The sequence below is a fragment of the Acomys minous genome (assembly GCF_964271855.1).
Source record: "Acomys minous genome assembly, chromosome: 12".
Lineage (NCBI taxonomy): Eukaryota > Metazoa > Chordata > Mammalia > Rodentia > Muridae > Acomys > Acomys minous.
This window is the reverse complement of record NC_140493.1, coordinates 59,346,041-59,363,357: the sequence shown is the minus strand read 5'-3', so window position 1 is coordinate 59,363,357 and position 17,317 is coordinate 59,346,041. Positions and strand designations below refer to the sequence as shown.

The 17,317-nt window shown below is 43.2% G+C and overlaps 1 protein-coding gene across 5 annotated transcripts in view; it reads right to left on the bottom strand.

The window, feature by feature from the left end:
• Positions 1 to 17,317, bottom strand: part of UBR5 (ubiquitin protein ligase E3 component n-recognin 5) — a 112,076-nt gene that overhangs the window by 51,322 nt on the left and 43,437 nt on the right. For 4 of the 5 annotated variants that reach the window (XM_084751623.1, XM_084751622.1, XM_084751624.1 and 1 more), the window contains exons 7-15: positions 17,014 to 17,173; positions 16,141 to 16,290; positions 13,380 to 13,591; positions 7,822 to 7,938; positions 7,629 to 7,739; positions 6,327 to 6,481; positions 5,540 to 5,657; positions 3,337 to 3,521; positions 761 to 870 (exon numbers count right to left, since the gene is read on the bottom strand). In XM_084751623.1, coding sequence (XP_084607749.1) covers positions 761 to 870; positions 3,337 to 3,521; positions 5,540 to 5,657; positions 6,327 to 6,481; positions 7,629 to 7,739; positions 7,822 to 7,938; positions 13,380 to 13,591; positions 16,141 to 16,290; positions 17,014 to 17,173 — 1,318 coding nt within the window. The remainder of the gene's footprint in view (positions 1 to 760; positions 871 to 3,336; positions 3,522 to 5,539; positions 5,658 to 6,326; positions 6,482 to 7,628; positions 7,740 to 7,821; positions 7,939 to 13,379; positions 13,592 to 16,140; positions 16,291 to 17,013; positions 17,174 to 17,317) is intronic. The other variant, XM_084751625.1, reaches the window with a different exon arrangement.

The window sequence follows — 17,317 nt, the reverse complement described above, 5'->3', positions numbered from 1 at the left end:
GAAAGCACCAGCCGTCTGTACACAGCCCATCTAAGCACCACAGTGAGGAGTACTTGCAGAGAAATGAAGACTCTTGAAGGCACCCCTTTCTGAGCTGAGGTTATAACATAAACCTCCTATTTCAAATAACCTTGTAGTAAATAAACATGAGCTACAACTGGTTCCTGCCTAACTATACTAACATTGAGCCAAAATGTGTGTATGCCAGCATTTAACTCCAACCTGTGATTTCCAAGGAACTTGAAACCCAAGATGCAGTTCTAAACCTAGGTTTATAAATTCTATAAACCCTAAACAGAAGTTGAAGTCATGTCATAACTAGTGTACAAAGTTATAAGAATCTCAAAGAGATCTGGAACATATATTCTGGGTAACGGGGGAGGGGGTATTTCCTTTGATGATTACAAATAATGTTATATATTTTAAACTGTAATTGTCAAAAACAACTGAAACAATTAGCACTGTAATTACTGCCCTTGTAAAAGGAGACAGCGGAACAGACAAGTTCTGACTGGTGGCTAGTGTGGCAAAAGTGAAGGCAGCTCAATGACAAGCAGAGAGTTCTACTGAAGTAGAAACAACTTGTAAAAGGAACTTAAAGCTGTACAAAACAAAACACAACAAAAAAATCCATGGGGCAAGGGAATATACAACATCTATAAAAATAATTTTTAAATGCTACTGAGTTGACTAGTCAAACACAGCACCAGTGTGTACCTGGGACCTTACTCTGACCATGCATAAAACACGTAAAACTTACTATATGGCATTGATGCACTGCTGGCAATTGAGGATGCATCGCTGCAGGTGGATGCTGGCGACGGTGGAGGACCCATTTCTGTTTTGACTGGCTCCTGCTTACTCTCAGGCCTAAAGTGAAAAAAGTGCCCTCCTTATAAATAACACAACAAAAACTTTCAAATAATTTACTGATACAAATTTGTAAGGGAGAGGAAAATCCTTGTTAAATGGTCATAGTTTTACACATAAAGCATAGTTTATAGCAATAGTGTCATGTAATGGAAAAGGCCCATGGTGCGCCTAAGAAAGAACAGCGCCTCAGACAAGCTCTCCACAACTCAAGGCAGCAGCACAGAGGGAACTCCTCTGGGAGAAGCAGCCGAACCTCTCTGAAGGAAGACCACGCCACTTTGTTCTACAGTGGATAAAATGTACACTTTTATAAAGTGAAATTATTTTTAGATGTAACTCCTTAGAATCTTTCAGACCTTTGAGAACTATTTGATATATCACATATAGAAATAATTTGAGTCTTCACCTTAGCTCTCTTGCTTCCTAGGCCAGGGAATTTCACCACACCCTCAGTCCTGTAAAGGGATCAATACTGACTGATAGCTAGTATAGCAAAAGTGAAGGCACGTCAATGCCAAGCAGAAAGAGTTCTATCCAAGCAGAAATGGCTGGTAAAAGGAACTTTTATTCTCCTGGTTCAACTGTTGTGCAGGAGGCTCACTGCATTCTTCTGCTAACCAGGTCTAGTCCTGGGAGCGTCTAGCCTCCGTACAAGCTAACCTAAGCCTAGAATGTTCTCAGCCTCTGAGACTCACTGCTTAATAATAATAAGCTCACCCTCCCTAGTTGTTACTGAGCTCTGCCTGGCTGGTTCAACTCAGCTGTTCTGGCTCAAACTCCTCTCCCAGCTGACTTACTCAATCTGGCTTTTTGCTTGGCCTAAATTGCCCCTTAACCAGCTTCCCTTTCCTCTCCTGAGAGACCTATTTGATCAAGTCTTTCTTTGATTAGTCATTCAATTTTCTGTCACTCAATTAGACATCACTTTCAAACATGGATGCTTCCTTCTACAAACTAACTACCTTCATCCAGGATTGAAGGCGTGTACAGCCATGCCTGGACCTAAGCTTTTCTTTACCTGATACTTGCTCCTTACCAGGCTGGCCTTGAACTCAGATCTGTCCGCCTCTGTCTCCTGGATTAAAGGTGTGTCTGGATTCCAGCCAGATCACACAGACCCTGAAGGTCTTTGGATGTGATCTCTTGCCAGAGCAGCCGTGTTCTGATTTACACACTGGCTCTTCTCAATATAGAAGTCTACTTGACTTCACTGACAGAAATCGCTAAATCCAAAGGAGGCTTTGTAGGTCTCTGTTACACAGTTTAAATATCATACTCTGTTCACCTTGCTTACAGGTTATGTCGGCTTTTTTGCTGTTTTGGTTTCTTTGAGATGGGCGTGTCTATCTATGTAGCACTGACTAGCCTGGACTCCCTTTGTAGAACAGGCTGGCTATGAACCTGAGGTCCTAGCTCTGTCTCCCAAGTGCTAGGATTACAGGCATGTGCCCAGACCACCATACCCAGAGAACTGATACTTGTACATCAAAGTTGGATTAACCCCTAGCACTATCAAGTTCAACTCTTTTTTTATGGAGTTCAGAAAATATGAAAGTAGTGCGATATACTATTTTCATTTTTAGATGAAATATCAATGCAATTAGGAGATTCACCTATAAATCTTTTTTTTTTTTTTTGGTAAGAACTAAACTATAAATCTGAGGCACTAGTGATTTCTTTCTTCCTTCCTTTCCTTTTTGGCTTCTTGAGACAGGGTTTCTCTGTGTAGCCTTCCTTAGCTGTCCTGGAACTCAGAGGTCCGCCTGCCTCTGCCTCCTGAGAGCTGGGGATACAGGCGTGCCATGGCACCCGGCTAAGAGCATCTTTTTAACTTACTAACAAACCCTGTGTTTCTAAAGCTTCACTTTTCACTTTTAACATCAGGAGAAATAAAATCAGAGGAGTTAATAAATTTATAATCATTACATTTGTTTGGACATGAAGCACACAAAACTTTCAGAACTTTATACGCCCATGTATATAGTGTGAGTACAATTTTATATGTGTAAAATAGTGTAGGTACAATTTCCAATGTACCTAAAATTTAGCAAAAAGAAAATACTCTTCTATGTTATAATGATACTTTTATCAGAATGAAGGTCACATGGTTGCATAGGAGAAGAGAGAATGTTGGCCTAAAAGTAAAGCTGAGCATGTCAAGAGGTATATGACACCTGCAAAGAACAGAGGCTAACAAACAAACAAACAAACAAAAAAATCAAGAAAGAGAATACTGCCTTGTCTCCTGACCACCATCAGGCACTGTGACTGGAGAGGAGGCTCGGCCACAGAGAGCACTTACTGCTCTTCCAGAGGACTGGGCTGGGCATCCAGCACGCCAAACACTCACACACACAAAACCAAAATTGTTTTAAAGAAATTATAATGTACAATTTAAAAAGAATTTGGCATTTCTCTATGCAAACTTTTCATGACCTGTGCAGCAGGGGCCCCAGCACTCACTTTGTCTCGGTGGCTTTGCTGGCTTTCTCCATGCTTTTCAGGCTCTCTGGCGACCGAAGTTGAAATCTGCAGCTATCGTTCATATTCCAAACTGACTCCATTAAGACACCAACTTTAGGGATCCCAGCACTGATTGAAAATGCCACTGCCCCAGCGTGATACAAAGGGTTATTTCTCAAACACACCTAGCAACAAAGGGAAGATCATCAGAATGATGTAACCAACAGCGACAGTCAGGTCAATCGCATGGGGAAGTGCACTTCTGTTTTCCACCGCAAGCTCACTCACACAACGAGGGTTAACATCTCAGTACCCTTCTCCATCCAAACAACTAACAGTGATGAAGCACTCTGCTGGAAATGGACCAGGAAACTCACGATGGCAGCCAGTGGCCGCCACTCTTTAAAGGGAAAGGAACACAACAGAGGAAAACAGCTATGCTTGAACTGCTGACCCTTTAATTCCGCTGCTGCAGGGCCCTGACACATCGCCTCTATGGATGCCTCCTGGCCTCCAGGGGGCAGTGTAGCATGATGAGCAGGTCAGCCCCTACCCCAGCACTCAAAAGGCTGAGGAAGATAAACCAACAAACAACTTCAAGTGTCAGTACCTATAAAATTCTCACTCCTAGCTCAAAGTTGGGGCACATTAAAGACCTCTGCAGAACTAAGGCTATACTCTTGAGCTTAAAACAAAACAAAAAGAATAGAGGTCCACGGCAGCTACGGGCTGAAAGCTGGCCTCTACAGTGCCACTGTCAAGAAACCACACTGGGGCTTAGTTCTCTCAAGAACAATTACCTATCATCAACTACAGTTTTGTAGGTAAATAGTCTCAAAAGCAAACAAGAACCAGTACATTAATTACAGCCAGGATCAAGTAGTGACTGTCTTAAAACACAGAGACCAGGGTGACAGAAAGAACCTGAACTGAAAATGCTACATGAGGAAGCAGGCACCGCACCGTGTAACAAAAACCTCATTTGTCCTCAATTCCTCGGAGCTTCTTCACATTACAACACTTGGCATGACTTGTTAAATATTAAATTTTACCATAAAATAAATATTCATCAGGACCCCTCTGACCTAAGGGCATCAATGTCCCAAAAATCTTTTAGTTCTGTGGATCTCATCTTAATAATAAGTAAGTATATTAGTAATTACAACTAAAAACATTTAAAATAGTTTAATAGTAATAAAATTCTAACTATGAAAAGTAGTTAAAATTATCAGTGGCAACAGCCTACAGTTACCTTCCTGTTACTTTCTTTTCAAAAGTCTTGAAGGATTTTACTTTTAAGTTGTGTGTGTGCATGTGTGTCTGTGTGTGGGAATGTGCACGTGAGTGAGTTGCCTGCAAGGCCACAAGGTGCTGGGGTTACAGGAGCTATGAGCCAGCCCAAAAGGGATGCTGCACAAGCAACACTTTTAACCAGAGCTCTCTCCAACCTCTCAAAGTCCTTTTAACATGTATTCTGTGCACATGCGTTACATGTGCACACATGCCATGGTGTGCGTATGGAGAACAGCGACAATTTTGTGGAGCTGCTTTCCTCTCTCCACTCTTCCGGGCCCAAGATTCAAACTCAAGTCACTGGTAAGCGGAACACCGAGCCATCTCAAGAGCCCATTTTTACTAAACTCTTACTCTCCTTCCTCCAACTTGCTGTGCTCTGGCTGTGGCATTCAGAGAGAATCACCTGCACAGACACGTGACTGACCATGAAAGGGGCCTCTGAGGCCTGCAGGAGACCGAGTCCTGCATTTTGAAAAGCACTAAAGTTAAGAAAATCATTTTCTAACACACCATCTCAGAGCCGTAGCACAGCAGCCTATAGAAATGCAGGCATCTGACAGGGCCTCTCTCTGCTGTAGGACCCCCTGGCTGCCAGGAGCAGCCACGCCCAGCCTTATCACTAGGATGACATCACTCAACATTCCTGTAAGGTCACTGCATACTCTGCACTGGAAAAGTACTAATTCTTAACACTAAGTCAATAAAGAACTCTGTTCCATAGGAAAACTACCTAGAGATGCAGAGACCAGAATCTACAAACTGTTACTCAACTGATGAGAGAAGAGTGACATGGCGTCCACATGCTCACATTCTACTAGGGCCCAGACGTGCAGCAGCGCTCACCTGTGAAAGTGCTTGCTAAGAGGAGAAAAATGCCATGTAGCTAGGCTTAACTCTGACCACTTACCTGAGTTCCAACAGTGATGTTTGGCATGGAGGAAATACCAGCACTGGATTTGGGTTTTTTATTTTTTGCTCTAGCTTTCTCTAACATTTTCTTCCTTTGACTAAAAGGAACAACACCCCTGAAAGGAGAACCACAAGCTGGTCAAGAGAGCAGCAAAGAAGCCCATCAAATAAACCCAAAGTCACTTAGTTCCGCCTGCTGGCCCACTGCTTCTCTAACAGGTTAGCATCAATCTGCAACTACCTCTATTTGCACCTTGTTCGTAACTTTAATAGCCAGATCCAGTCTTAGTAACCAATAATCTTTTTGCAACTAACTTTTTCCTACAATTAATTACTTTAGATGATACAAATTACCAATACCCCCTAAAAACACAACAAAGAATAAATGTGGAGTCCTATTACTATAAACACATGTGTGTATATAAAATGAAGAAAGTAAGTTTAAAATACCAGATAGCCCATAATTTGCAATTGTGTAATACCAAAGTATGTATGTATGTATGGGGGAAGAAAGGATTAAAACTACCTGCAAACACCAGCTGTAATTATCTGCAGACAGTAGGAGTCTGTATAATTTATTTCACTCTGTGCTTTCATGAAACTTAATAGTATGGTTGCTAAGCATACAGTATTTCCATAAAATTATTATTCGTGTTTTAATGCAACTGCTCTAAAGGGAAATTCCTGTCTCTACAAAGCACTGTCTTTTCAGTGACCTCATGATGGGATTTTTCTCTTCAAAGCTGCTTTCTATGTAATAAGAACATTCTGTGAAAGAGACTTACCACCAATATAAATTATTCTCCAGCTGGGCGCAGGTGTAAAGAGCACAGCAATGTAAAGAAACTATCCGTTCTCCTTGAAGTTCAGAGTAAGTCTGTGCTGTGTGCTCTAACTTAGAAGCCACAGAACTTAAAGTTTCATCCACCCATGTAGCAACCTAAGGAAGATAACAGCAGAGGCGTAGGTAAAAGCTACTTTCCGAAAGGGGCTGCGGTCAGCACCAGGGCAAGGTGTAATGGATATTCTATCACCTCCAAGTCTACAAGCTTTGGCGGTCCATAGAACAAAACAAATCCTTCAGATGCTTTTCCTGGGTGCTGGAGAAATGGCATAGTAATTAAGAGCACTGCTGCTTTTGCAGAAGACCCAGGTTCCGTTCCCAGGCGATATGGAGGTGCTATCCATGTCACAATTACCCAGTTCCAGGAGATCTGATACCCTCTCTGACCACCTCTACACATGTGTAAGCACACACACATGAAAAACACTTACACACAGGAAAAAAAATTAAGGCTCCTAGTAAGGACAGAAAACTAAAAACCCTTTCCTCGTATGTAGCCAAATCACAACCAAGCCTCCTAAGGCACGAACCAGATGACGCCTGGGCTCCTCTCCTCCTTGGGGAGTGGGAGTGACACAATTCCCCTTGTGATCTTTCTTCTTCAGCACCCCAACTGCCACAAGTACAGCCACGGGCCAACAGACTGGCTTGCTCTAAGACGTCTTACTAGAATTCAAGAGCTCTGAAGCTATGCCTAGTGTGCCTAGCACACTCTCCAGCAGACCAGCCTGAGCATGCCTAACCTCACCTCAAGTAGGACAACAAGACATTTCAACCAGACTTTCAGAGCTTAAGCCCTTTCTCCTCTCTTCCGGCACTTTCCTTTCTAGCTTTCCTTGGATATTTTCTTTTTTCATCAGCAGTAGAAAACCACTTTAAACACTGAATAATATAGGCAAGCTGCCAGGATGGCCGAGGGGAAAAGTGCTGCCACTTATGCCTAAAAGTTCCATCAACAACCCGGAGAGAACAGGAGTGGTCGCAGGCGAGGTCATCTCACCTCCATGTCGCCACACACCCCTCCCCCCACCCTCACAATTATAGGAAGGAATTTCAAATACTCTTGAAGTTAAATTACAGTATAAGCTAGCCAACAAAAAAAAAATTAAGGCAGGATTATTGTTGTAAATGTTTAAAAGCTTCTATTATGGACCTATGTCACACTGGAAGAGAATGAAAAGCGGCGGAGAAAGGCAGCACAACTCTCAGCATGGAATGTTCATCAATGCAAAATGGTACCTGCCTTGTTATTTTCAGTAGCGACAGTTGCTCTTATGCTATTTGCAGACAGGAGGACTATCTTTTCATTGGTCAACCCCAAAAATGTTGCTCGTGGATGATGCAATGAAGGATTCTTTGAAAGCATAAGAAAAATGATTACTATTTCTCATGTAGATATGTAGTCATTCATTCCAAGGTTTAATATAACAAAATACCTGGGCATTTCTGTAAGGCTCAGATTCACTCCACTTCCACTGATAAAGTTCTCCTTTATTGCTGACAGCTAGAAGCTCAGAATACAGAGCCCCAATGCAGGTAAATTTTGTTCCATCCTATGAAGTAAAAATAAAACAAAACTATGAATACAAAACTTGCCCCATCCCTCAGTTCAGACACTGCTTTAATAACTATAAAAACCTAGGCTGCTGACATAAGCACGCAGGCAGCAGCCTCCAGGGTCCTCCCAAGTCCTCGCTCCCTCTCCGTCAGCAGTGCTGGCCCGCTTCTGTCTTCAGAAGGCTGTCGTGAGGACAGCACACTAGCACTGTCCTTGCTGCTGTCTCTGCCTTTCAGGTAATCCATTCTCCTCAACCGAACCTGTGCAAAGCAAACTCACCAATTCTGACATTCTAGCTCTCATCCTGCCTTCTTTTCAGCCGATCCCACACCTCACAGCCCAGGGCATTTACCAGCTTATCTCACACAAAAACAAGCCCAGAACAGTCCACAGGAAAGTAGTCCATAAACACCTGAATAAAGTGGGGGGTGGGGTGGGGTGGGGAGGCAGGAAGACCCCTTCTCTACAGATACTTCCAAACTGAGAAAACCATTCTGATCTTTATGGTAAAAGTTCATTAACTTTTAAGATGAAAGACATGCAATAAATTAGGATGCAATATACTGAAAATAAAAAGCAATGAATGTCAATATGATTTTTTAAAAGACTGATTTATGGGCTGGAGAGATGGCTCAGTTGTTAAGAGCACCGTCAGCTCTTCCAAAAGTCTTGAGTTCAATCCCCCAGAAACCACCTGGTAGGCTCACGACCATCTGTAATGAGATCCAGTGCCTTCCTGTGGCAGGCAGGCATACATGTAGGCAGACTACTGTATAAATAAATCTTTTTTTAAAAATTATTTATGTATTATGTACACAGTGTTCTACCTGCATGTATGCCTACAGGCCAGAAGAGGACACCAGATCTCATTACAGATGGTTGGGAGCCACCATGTGGTTGCTGGGAATTGAATCAGCCAGTGCTCTTAACCTCTGAGCCATCTCTCCAGCCTCGTAAATATGATTTAAAAAAGAAAACAAACAAAGAAAAAAAAGAAAGAAAGAAAAAAGGTAAGAACAATGACTGAGCCCATGAAGTACCCAGGAACCTTAAAGCAAAACCTGCGAGCACAGAATCTTCCTTGGTCTGATAGACTACACTGCTGGCCTAACTTGGGGATATCTATCAAGGGTTATAAGCAACAAATGAATGCCTGAACACTGATTTTAATTTTATTGCATTTGCACCAATCACTTCTACTTCAAGTCACCTCACAGGTGGTGTGAAAGATGACATCACATAGAATTTAAATCCTTGAAGTCAGGGAGCCCCCTTCCTTAGGCCATGACTGCCTGCCCTCCTTGTAGGAGCTGCCTGCACCCCAGCTCACCTGTTCCACCTCACTCTCTCTTCTCAGTCCTCTACTTAAAATGAAATACAACGGAACGGCATCAGCAAACCGGAGTCCAAACCTAAGTCCACTCATTAAAGTGACTTAAGGTCAATTATGTTTCTCTGGACCCATTTTTGATACCTGATATGAATATATTTTAACAAATATCTGGAGTGGAGTGGCGAACTAATATGCAGCGTGTAGTTGTGGACCTACTGGGTCCACCGCGGCCACGCTGCTCCCCACCCCGCCTTTCATGTGCCTCAAAATGGCCAGCTCCTGCAGGAAGCCATGCTTCTGATGTCCCCGTCACCTCCCACCTCCAGACAAAGACCTCCAGCCTTCTGTAAAGGCCACGCACGGACACACAGGCTAAAAACAGCCCCTTCTGGTATCCTTTCCCCAACAACCATGCAGACTAGCCTGTCCTTCAGTCAGCCTCGTGGTAAAGAGAATTCTCACTTAAGCTGTTTCATCTTCCCAGCTTTCTGAAACAAAGACTTCTTAGCGCCAAATGGATAGCAGTCTATCCTCCATAAACTCTACCACACAGCCTAAGTCCCACGGCTCAGGCGGGAGGACCGAGAGCCACGGCTGGCCTGGCTCCGCAGCTGCCCGTGCCCTGCTTATGCCTTTTCTTTTCAAGTCCAGTCCCCCCAGCACACCACGTGCTTCCTCCAGCCTGTGTCACTGTCCCCAGTCAGTGAGTACATCAACTAGCACGCTAAGCTTTTAAATATGATGTCCAGGGTTACCTGCAGAACTCTGCTTATTTCACTTAAAAATAAAAAAAAAAAGGAAGCAAAGCTGCGATGTGATAAACATATTTTAATATAGGCCCTGTATAAGAGCTAAGAGAAAGACAGGCACTCATTACAAAGTAAAAAGAGCCACAGCTTCTCACAGAATAGTGACAGTAAGACACACCCAAGCTCCTAAAAGACACGCCATCTCCAGCAAGGCTGCCCTCGTCTGCAGCCCACACCTGCATTAAGGAAGCCCACTGCCCCTGTGTAGTCATGGCTCTTTTCCTCTCACAGGCTAGCAACTGGTCAGAGTGCTGTACCTGTCAGTTCCACCTCCCTCCTCCGTCCCCAGCATTCCTACTGTGGTTGAGGTCGGCACAGAGGTCGGCACACTTTATGCAACCGTCCTACCACGCTCAAACTGAGTCGGTCCCTTTCCTTTCATCTACTTCTCTTATGAGTCCAAGAATGTCCAGATCCTTCAAAACAGACAAGAACTCAGCACCCCCATCACAGAACTCCTCTACGCTCTAATAGACCCTTAGTCACTGAAGAACAATACCATGAGCTCTCAGGGCTCAGGGCGCATGCCCATTTTACCTCAAGAACATTGTTTAAAGGTCAGATCCTCTGGGAAGCCTTTCTCCAACCTCTAGAATGGGGTTAGTCACTTCCCACTCAGTCCCCACAGGACTTTCTCCACACCTTCAGCTTAGCTGTGATGAGGACTCTAACCCTCAGTCTATGGTGAGGATCCTCAGTGTGCTCCTTGAGGGAGCTCTGCACTGCTGCAGGCCAGCCGGACACACGGTGAGCAAATAAAACAAATCCAATACTGTATATAAATGATCTGTTGCTGAGGGCAGCACAACCCAAATGAACCATCCTAACTGCAAAAGCACAATGGCAGACCCTCTCAGAACTGTTACTCATTTAAAACATAAATAAAAAATGCTTGCTATATCTTTCCATGATAGCCCACTGTTTACCAGGACAAGACCTGGGCCAATCAGGACCTAGAAATCTGCTCTGGACCCATGTCAATAAATAGGATGATCACCAGCCTGGGGAAGGGACTCATATATATATAAATAGATAAATAAATAAATAAATATTTATTTATTTATGTGCGCCTGTCACTGAATGCAAATACAGCATATTACTGTGATCAAAAGGAATAGTAGCAGCAGATTCTACTTTGCCCTTGGCCAACCGTGGCTACTCCACCTCTTCTTTTCTTTCCTAAAAATGTCCCTTTTCTTATGCTTCTTTTGTGTGGCCCTGGGTTTTTTTGTTTGTTTGTTTGTTTGATTTTCTTTTTTTGTTTTTCTTTTTTTCAATCCTACCCCAGTCCTGTTTGTTTTTAATCATTAACAAATTACCACACTTTATCAATGTTGTTTTGTCTTGCTGGCCGGGTACTTGCTATGATACCAGGCTGGTCTCAAACTCACAGAGCTCCACATGCCTCTGCCTCCCAATTGCTGGGATTAAAGGCGTGTAAGACTTAAAAGTTTTTTTGTTGGTTGGTTGGTTCGGTTTTTTTGTTTGTTTGTTTTTTTTGTTTGTTTTTTGCGACAATTTTTCTGTATAGCCCTCAATGTCCTGAAACTTTCTCATAGACCAGGCTGACCTTGAACTCACAACAATCCACCTGCCTCTGCCTCCCCAGTGCTGGGATTAAAGTCGTGTGTGCCACCACCGGGCTCAGACCTGAAGTTTTATGAGAAAAGGTCTTAGTAGTCAATACAGCCCACTATGTATCAAAGCAAGCCTAGCAGTGACCAGTCAGCACACGGCTGTGACTGGAAGGAATGAAAGGATGGAGACTCCTTCCATCTGCTCTGGTGCTCAAGTGTTAGCCTGAGCACAGCACCCCCAGCCGCCCTGAGCTGGGCACTCACAGGCCCTCTCAGACCCTCAGCTCTCTGCTGACGGCAGCTGTGGCAAACACCAAGTACATCCCAATCCTGTGTCTGCTGCCCACTGACTTCCTTCAACCCCTCTGAATCCTTTCATCCTCAGGAATCACAATCCTTAACTAAGTGGCGAAAACAAAAAATGACAGAGCTCTAACACAATCCAGGAAGAGAGATGAGAAATACAGAGCAATGGTGTCTACTCCCCAGAGATGGAGGGGGAGAGGAGAGGGAAGGGGACCAACTGAACCAAATGGTTCAACCACAGGAGGACCCAGGCTACTTCCAGTGCTGTGTCAATGACTGAGAATACAGTCAGGCAAAGCATGGCGGCTGCCAGCATGAACAGTCCAAGGACACAGATTAAAGTGCACAGCCCTCTTGCATTAGAGTTTCCCACGTGAGCTATGCAGTGTGTGTGTGTGTGTGTGTGTGTGTGTGTGTGTGTGTGTGTGTGTGTATAGTGACTGCATTAAGATTGAAAAGAACTATTTTAAAAAAATAGATCTGAAAGGTTTAACATTCTCCCAAGTTTGAGATTAAAGAAATGAAAATAAACTCAGGCTCTCTCTCTTTATCTGCTGGCGACTAACCTCCACACCCCTTCCCCTGCCTGAGACAGAGGCTCACACAGCCACATCTAGCCTGATTTTCCTGCCTCACCTTCCCAAACACCAGGATCAGAGGTGTGTACCAAGAGTTCAGTTTATTTACACTTTAGAATTAAGTTCCAGTCAGCTGTCTGTGGAAATGGGGGAAGGGAGGTTTTTAATGAGTGAAAACCATGGATTTCTGTAAACGCCTCTGGAATTGACTTCAGCACACTGAAGCACACACCGCCAATAGACTTCATTTATGGTGGGAATGGATCTATAAGAGCCAAACCAGCTTCTCAAGTACTAGGTGCCCTCTGGATTCACTACTGCTCTCCTTTCCCAGCACCCCACTCCGCACCTGGCCTACTCTGTCTGTTACCACAGCGGCAAAGGGTCTGCCAAAACTTACTGCCATAGAAAGGAGCAGCTATGTAACTCCGGAGACACACAGCCCTCACCTCGTTCTAATGCTGCCCCAGTGCCTACAGCTTGTCCTGGGGAAACTAAGGCCCAGTCGACATTTCAAACTTGGCAAAGAATATAACAGTCAGTAAAGCAATCATCACTAGGAAAAATGTCCTGGAAAGTAAACGGCCATGTGTTCTGAGACTACTGCCCCAGTTTCTGAGTCACGTCACAGGCAGCAGCAGCACAGCAGCAGCACTGGCCACAGGGTATGTGGCTCAGGCAGTGGCCTGCTTCCAAAATAAAGGCAGATGAGCAGTTTAAAACAATGCCTCTTTTCAGCATCTAAGTAAATAAAACAGAACCTTCTTAGTGGGAGGGAAGGTTGTCAGGATTCTCCCTCAATGAAAAGGGACAAACATCTTCCAAATAAATACCTTATCAGGCCACCACTGTAGATCTTCTCCCAGGGACACTGGACTTTGGACAGGCGTGCTCTTCTTATCCGGGTTTGGCTCTCCTTCTTTGCTGGTAGAGCCCCTCTCATTGTCAAATGAGGCTCCGTCAAGCCACCGTCGTTCCCTTAAGCGTAGAACAGATTCCCGTTCCCGCAAAAGCTCGGAGTCTCTCTCTAAGGGAAGAAGGAGAACTGGTATGCAATCGGGTCACACCAGTGGGATAAAAGTAAGCCACTCTCTAGTACACACCCTGCAGGACGCAGCTAACAGCACTTATCTACTCAAAATGTCTACTCAATAGCTAATTAGGCTGACATGCAACACTCAAAACATTAACTCGTCAAGTGACTGGAAAAAAATTATAAACTAGTATTTTTTGAAACTATGGAGAGGCAGTCCAATGTTTTTAGAGCAGAATTATTCTAAGTTTGATTTGGTGGCTTTTTCTTTTTAATAGATTTAAAGATTCTGGAATTATTTCACTATTTATATTATTTACATGAAATTCTTATTTCATTAGAAATAATTAGTGTAGGGCTAGAGAGATGGCTCAGAGGTTAAGGGCACTGACTGCTCCTCCAGAGGTCCTGAGTTCAATTCCCAGCAACCACGTGGTGGCTCACAACCATCTATAATGTGATCTGATGCCTTCTTCTGGCCTGCAGGTGTATGTACATGCAGGCAGAGCACTGTATACGTAATAGTCTAGAAATCTTTTTTAAAAAAGAAAGAATTAGTGTAAAGTTCTTTGATTTATAAATTAGAATTTCAAAACATGTAATATATGTAAGGAAACTGGGCTGGCTTATTTTTCAGTCAACCTGACATAGGCCAGAAAGAGAAAACATCAACTAAGAAAATGACCCTACTAGACTAGCCTAAACCATGGTTGACATGGAAGGGTCCTATCCACTGTAGGCGGGGGCCACCCAGGTGGGTGTGGTTGATATAGAAGGCCCTGCCCGCTGTAGGCGGGGCCATCCTGGTGGGTATGGTTGATGTAGAAGGCCCTGCCCACTGTGGGCGTGGCCACAGCAGGTGGCTGTGGTCCTGGGTGCTATAAGAAAGCGGACTGAACAAGTCTTGGAAAGCAGCACTCCTCCATGGCTTCCAGGTTTTTGCCTTGTTTTGAGTTCCTGGCCTGACTTCCTCAGAGACTGTGATGTGGAACTATATAATCTGAAATAAACCCTCCCCTTCCTCAATTGCTTTTGGTCATGGTGTTTAATCTCAGCAACAGAAACTCTAACTAAGGCACAAATAAACAGTATTTGTTACAAATCTTCGAAGCTTTTTCTTTTTAAATAAAGAAACAGAAAAGGTTAAATAGGATGAAACGAAAACATATTAGGATAAAGTACAAACTTGTGATGACTCAGGTCCCTGTTAAAGATAAATCTATAGAATAAATTCTATGGATAACGCATTTAAAATGTTTTGAGGAATAGGGTTTACTAAAACCTAGCCTCAAATTGCCTAAAGCCACAGCCACATTTTTCAATTGTCTGTAAGTCACTTTTTAAAATGGTCAACATAGGCAGGTGTGGTGTCGGACTCCTTTAGTCCCTGCCCTTGGGAGGCAGAGGAAGCTGATCTCTGATTTCAATGACAGCCAGGGCTACACAAAGAAACCCTGTCTTGAAGAAATAAATAAATGAATGATAAGTAAATAAAAGAATAACATAGTAAAGATGAAAGATTAGAGATAGTCCATACCGAACCACAGAAACCGGCTGCAATTGGGGCTAGGCAGTAGCTCCCAGGAAAGTGTGGCCAACATGAGGGCGCTTGGTTGCCATCCCCCAACTCCAGTAAAACAACAAAGACAGCCATATTGCCAGCTCAAGTGGCCAAGTGCTATTTCATATGATTCAAACTAAAAATATCTACATGGAGTAACTTAAGAAACAGGTTTTAGGAATTGCTAATGTTAAAAAATAAGTATTTGGAAATCAATAATTGATGGTTTAAAGTAGTTAAGGTGTTTACCTGAAGTTTAAGCTACACGTGTGTTCATCTGTTAAACGTCAGCCACAGATGTGTTAGTTTTCAAGCTTCAACTTCTAAGCAGCGTTATCTGTGGCAAGGCCATCCTTAGCACAGCCTGGCATCTCTTCTAGTTTACTAAGGATTGCTAACTACAACTCATTTTGTCTATTACTTAGATAAAGCAGTTATGAATTCTGGTAAGAATGTAAGTTAAAGCTTGCATATGCCTACAAGAGGTTGGCTAAGTGGCTCCGAATCTGTACTATATATACCTTTTAAAGATTTCAAGCTTGTACAAACAGCATTTTAGTACGTCAAACATGTCTATCCATGTAATACTGGTCAGCCCCGCTCTGCTAAGGTTTTCATACTTCAAACTCGCATTTAAAAGAAATATAATGATTATGCGCTTTTAATCAAATTAAGAAGTTGGTTGTTTTTTGTTTTTTCCTGAATGCTGTATGACACTGAAATTCGAATCCTACTTTTAGTTCAAAACCTATCTCCTAGGTAAAAATACACTTAGGTAAATCACAGCCTTTCCTAAGTGTTATACAATGAAAGGCCCTCTCTGATATTCTGCTGTGGCACTCCAGGATACACAGACCTAGTGGGAAAGCCAAGGTGCCCCAACCACTGGAATGCAATGCCTTCACCCCACTGTAAGGTCCCGAGTGCAGAGGCAGGGGACTCTATCATTACCCTTCCACACAGTGAGCCCACACTCAAGAAGAAATAAACGCAAAATTACCTCGAGATGAGCCTAGCCTAGAAAGTGATGAACGACGGAAAGAAGGGTAACCAAAATAGCTAATGTCCTCAGAAAACATGGCGTCAGCATCAATAATGACACTTGGGTGGGCAGAGTGAATGTCAGCATCAAGAAGCGACATAAGATCCTCTACAAATAAAAACAAACAAATATAAATAAAGTAGCTATAGACCACTAAAAGATCTCTAAAAATTAAATTACATAAAGTCAGGGACTGTGAGTGCCTGAGTGAAAAACAAAAACAAAAGCAAAAAACCCCACAACATGTAGGAACTAAAATTACCATTATAAACACAGATCTTAAGGACCATCACATGCATAACTGCTGCAGGTGCTACTTACTGATGACCACTTTTAAGATACGATACTTAACATCATAGAAACAAATTGTAAATGTAGTTCAGTAAGTACCAATGTCCGTTTGTTTACATTATCAAGAAACAGCATCCTACATGTCAGGCAAGCGTAAGACTGTGCAACAAACACAACCACGCCTTAATTAGGAGCAAGCACAAATCCACTGAGCAAAAATGTTTTCCCTTTTTTAAAAAGGATTTATAATCAAACTGTAAATTAGGCACAATGACTCATGCCTTTAATCCCAGCACTGAGGGAGGCAGAGGCATGCAGATCTCTGTGAGTTCGAGGCCAGCCTGGTTTACAAAGCGAGTCCAGGACAGCCAAGGCTGTACATACAGACAGAGAAATCCTGGTTGGGGGTAGGGGGTGCATAGCAATAAGTATCCACCAGCACCCAGAACACAGACATTATCATCAGTTACACTCTGAATGTCAGTCCTCAGGCCAAGCAGCACCCCAAGCAGGAGAAGACATGAAGAGTGAGGAACCGACCTCCCGGCAAGTAAGATTCACTTGCTGTATCGTCGCCGTCATCTCCATCTTCATCATCGCGGCTGAGTAAATTATTTACAGCAAGGTTTACATCAAGATTTGTTCGCTGCAGTTCTCGAATAATGACACTTCTCGATTTGCCTTGTAAAACAACTTGGGCCTTAAAGTAAACAAAGAATAGTGCTATGCTAATTTTCTCTTATTTAGTAATGCCAGTCTTCTAAACTGATAAAGAAAAAAACCCACATTTTTCAATGACTGACTACGAGCCAGGGCATTTGGTTCAGTCTCACCTCACCCTCGC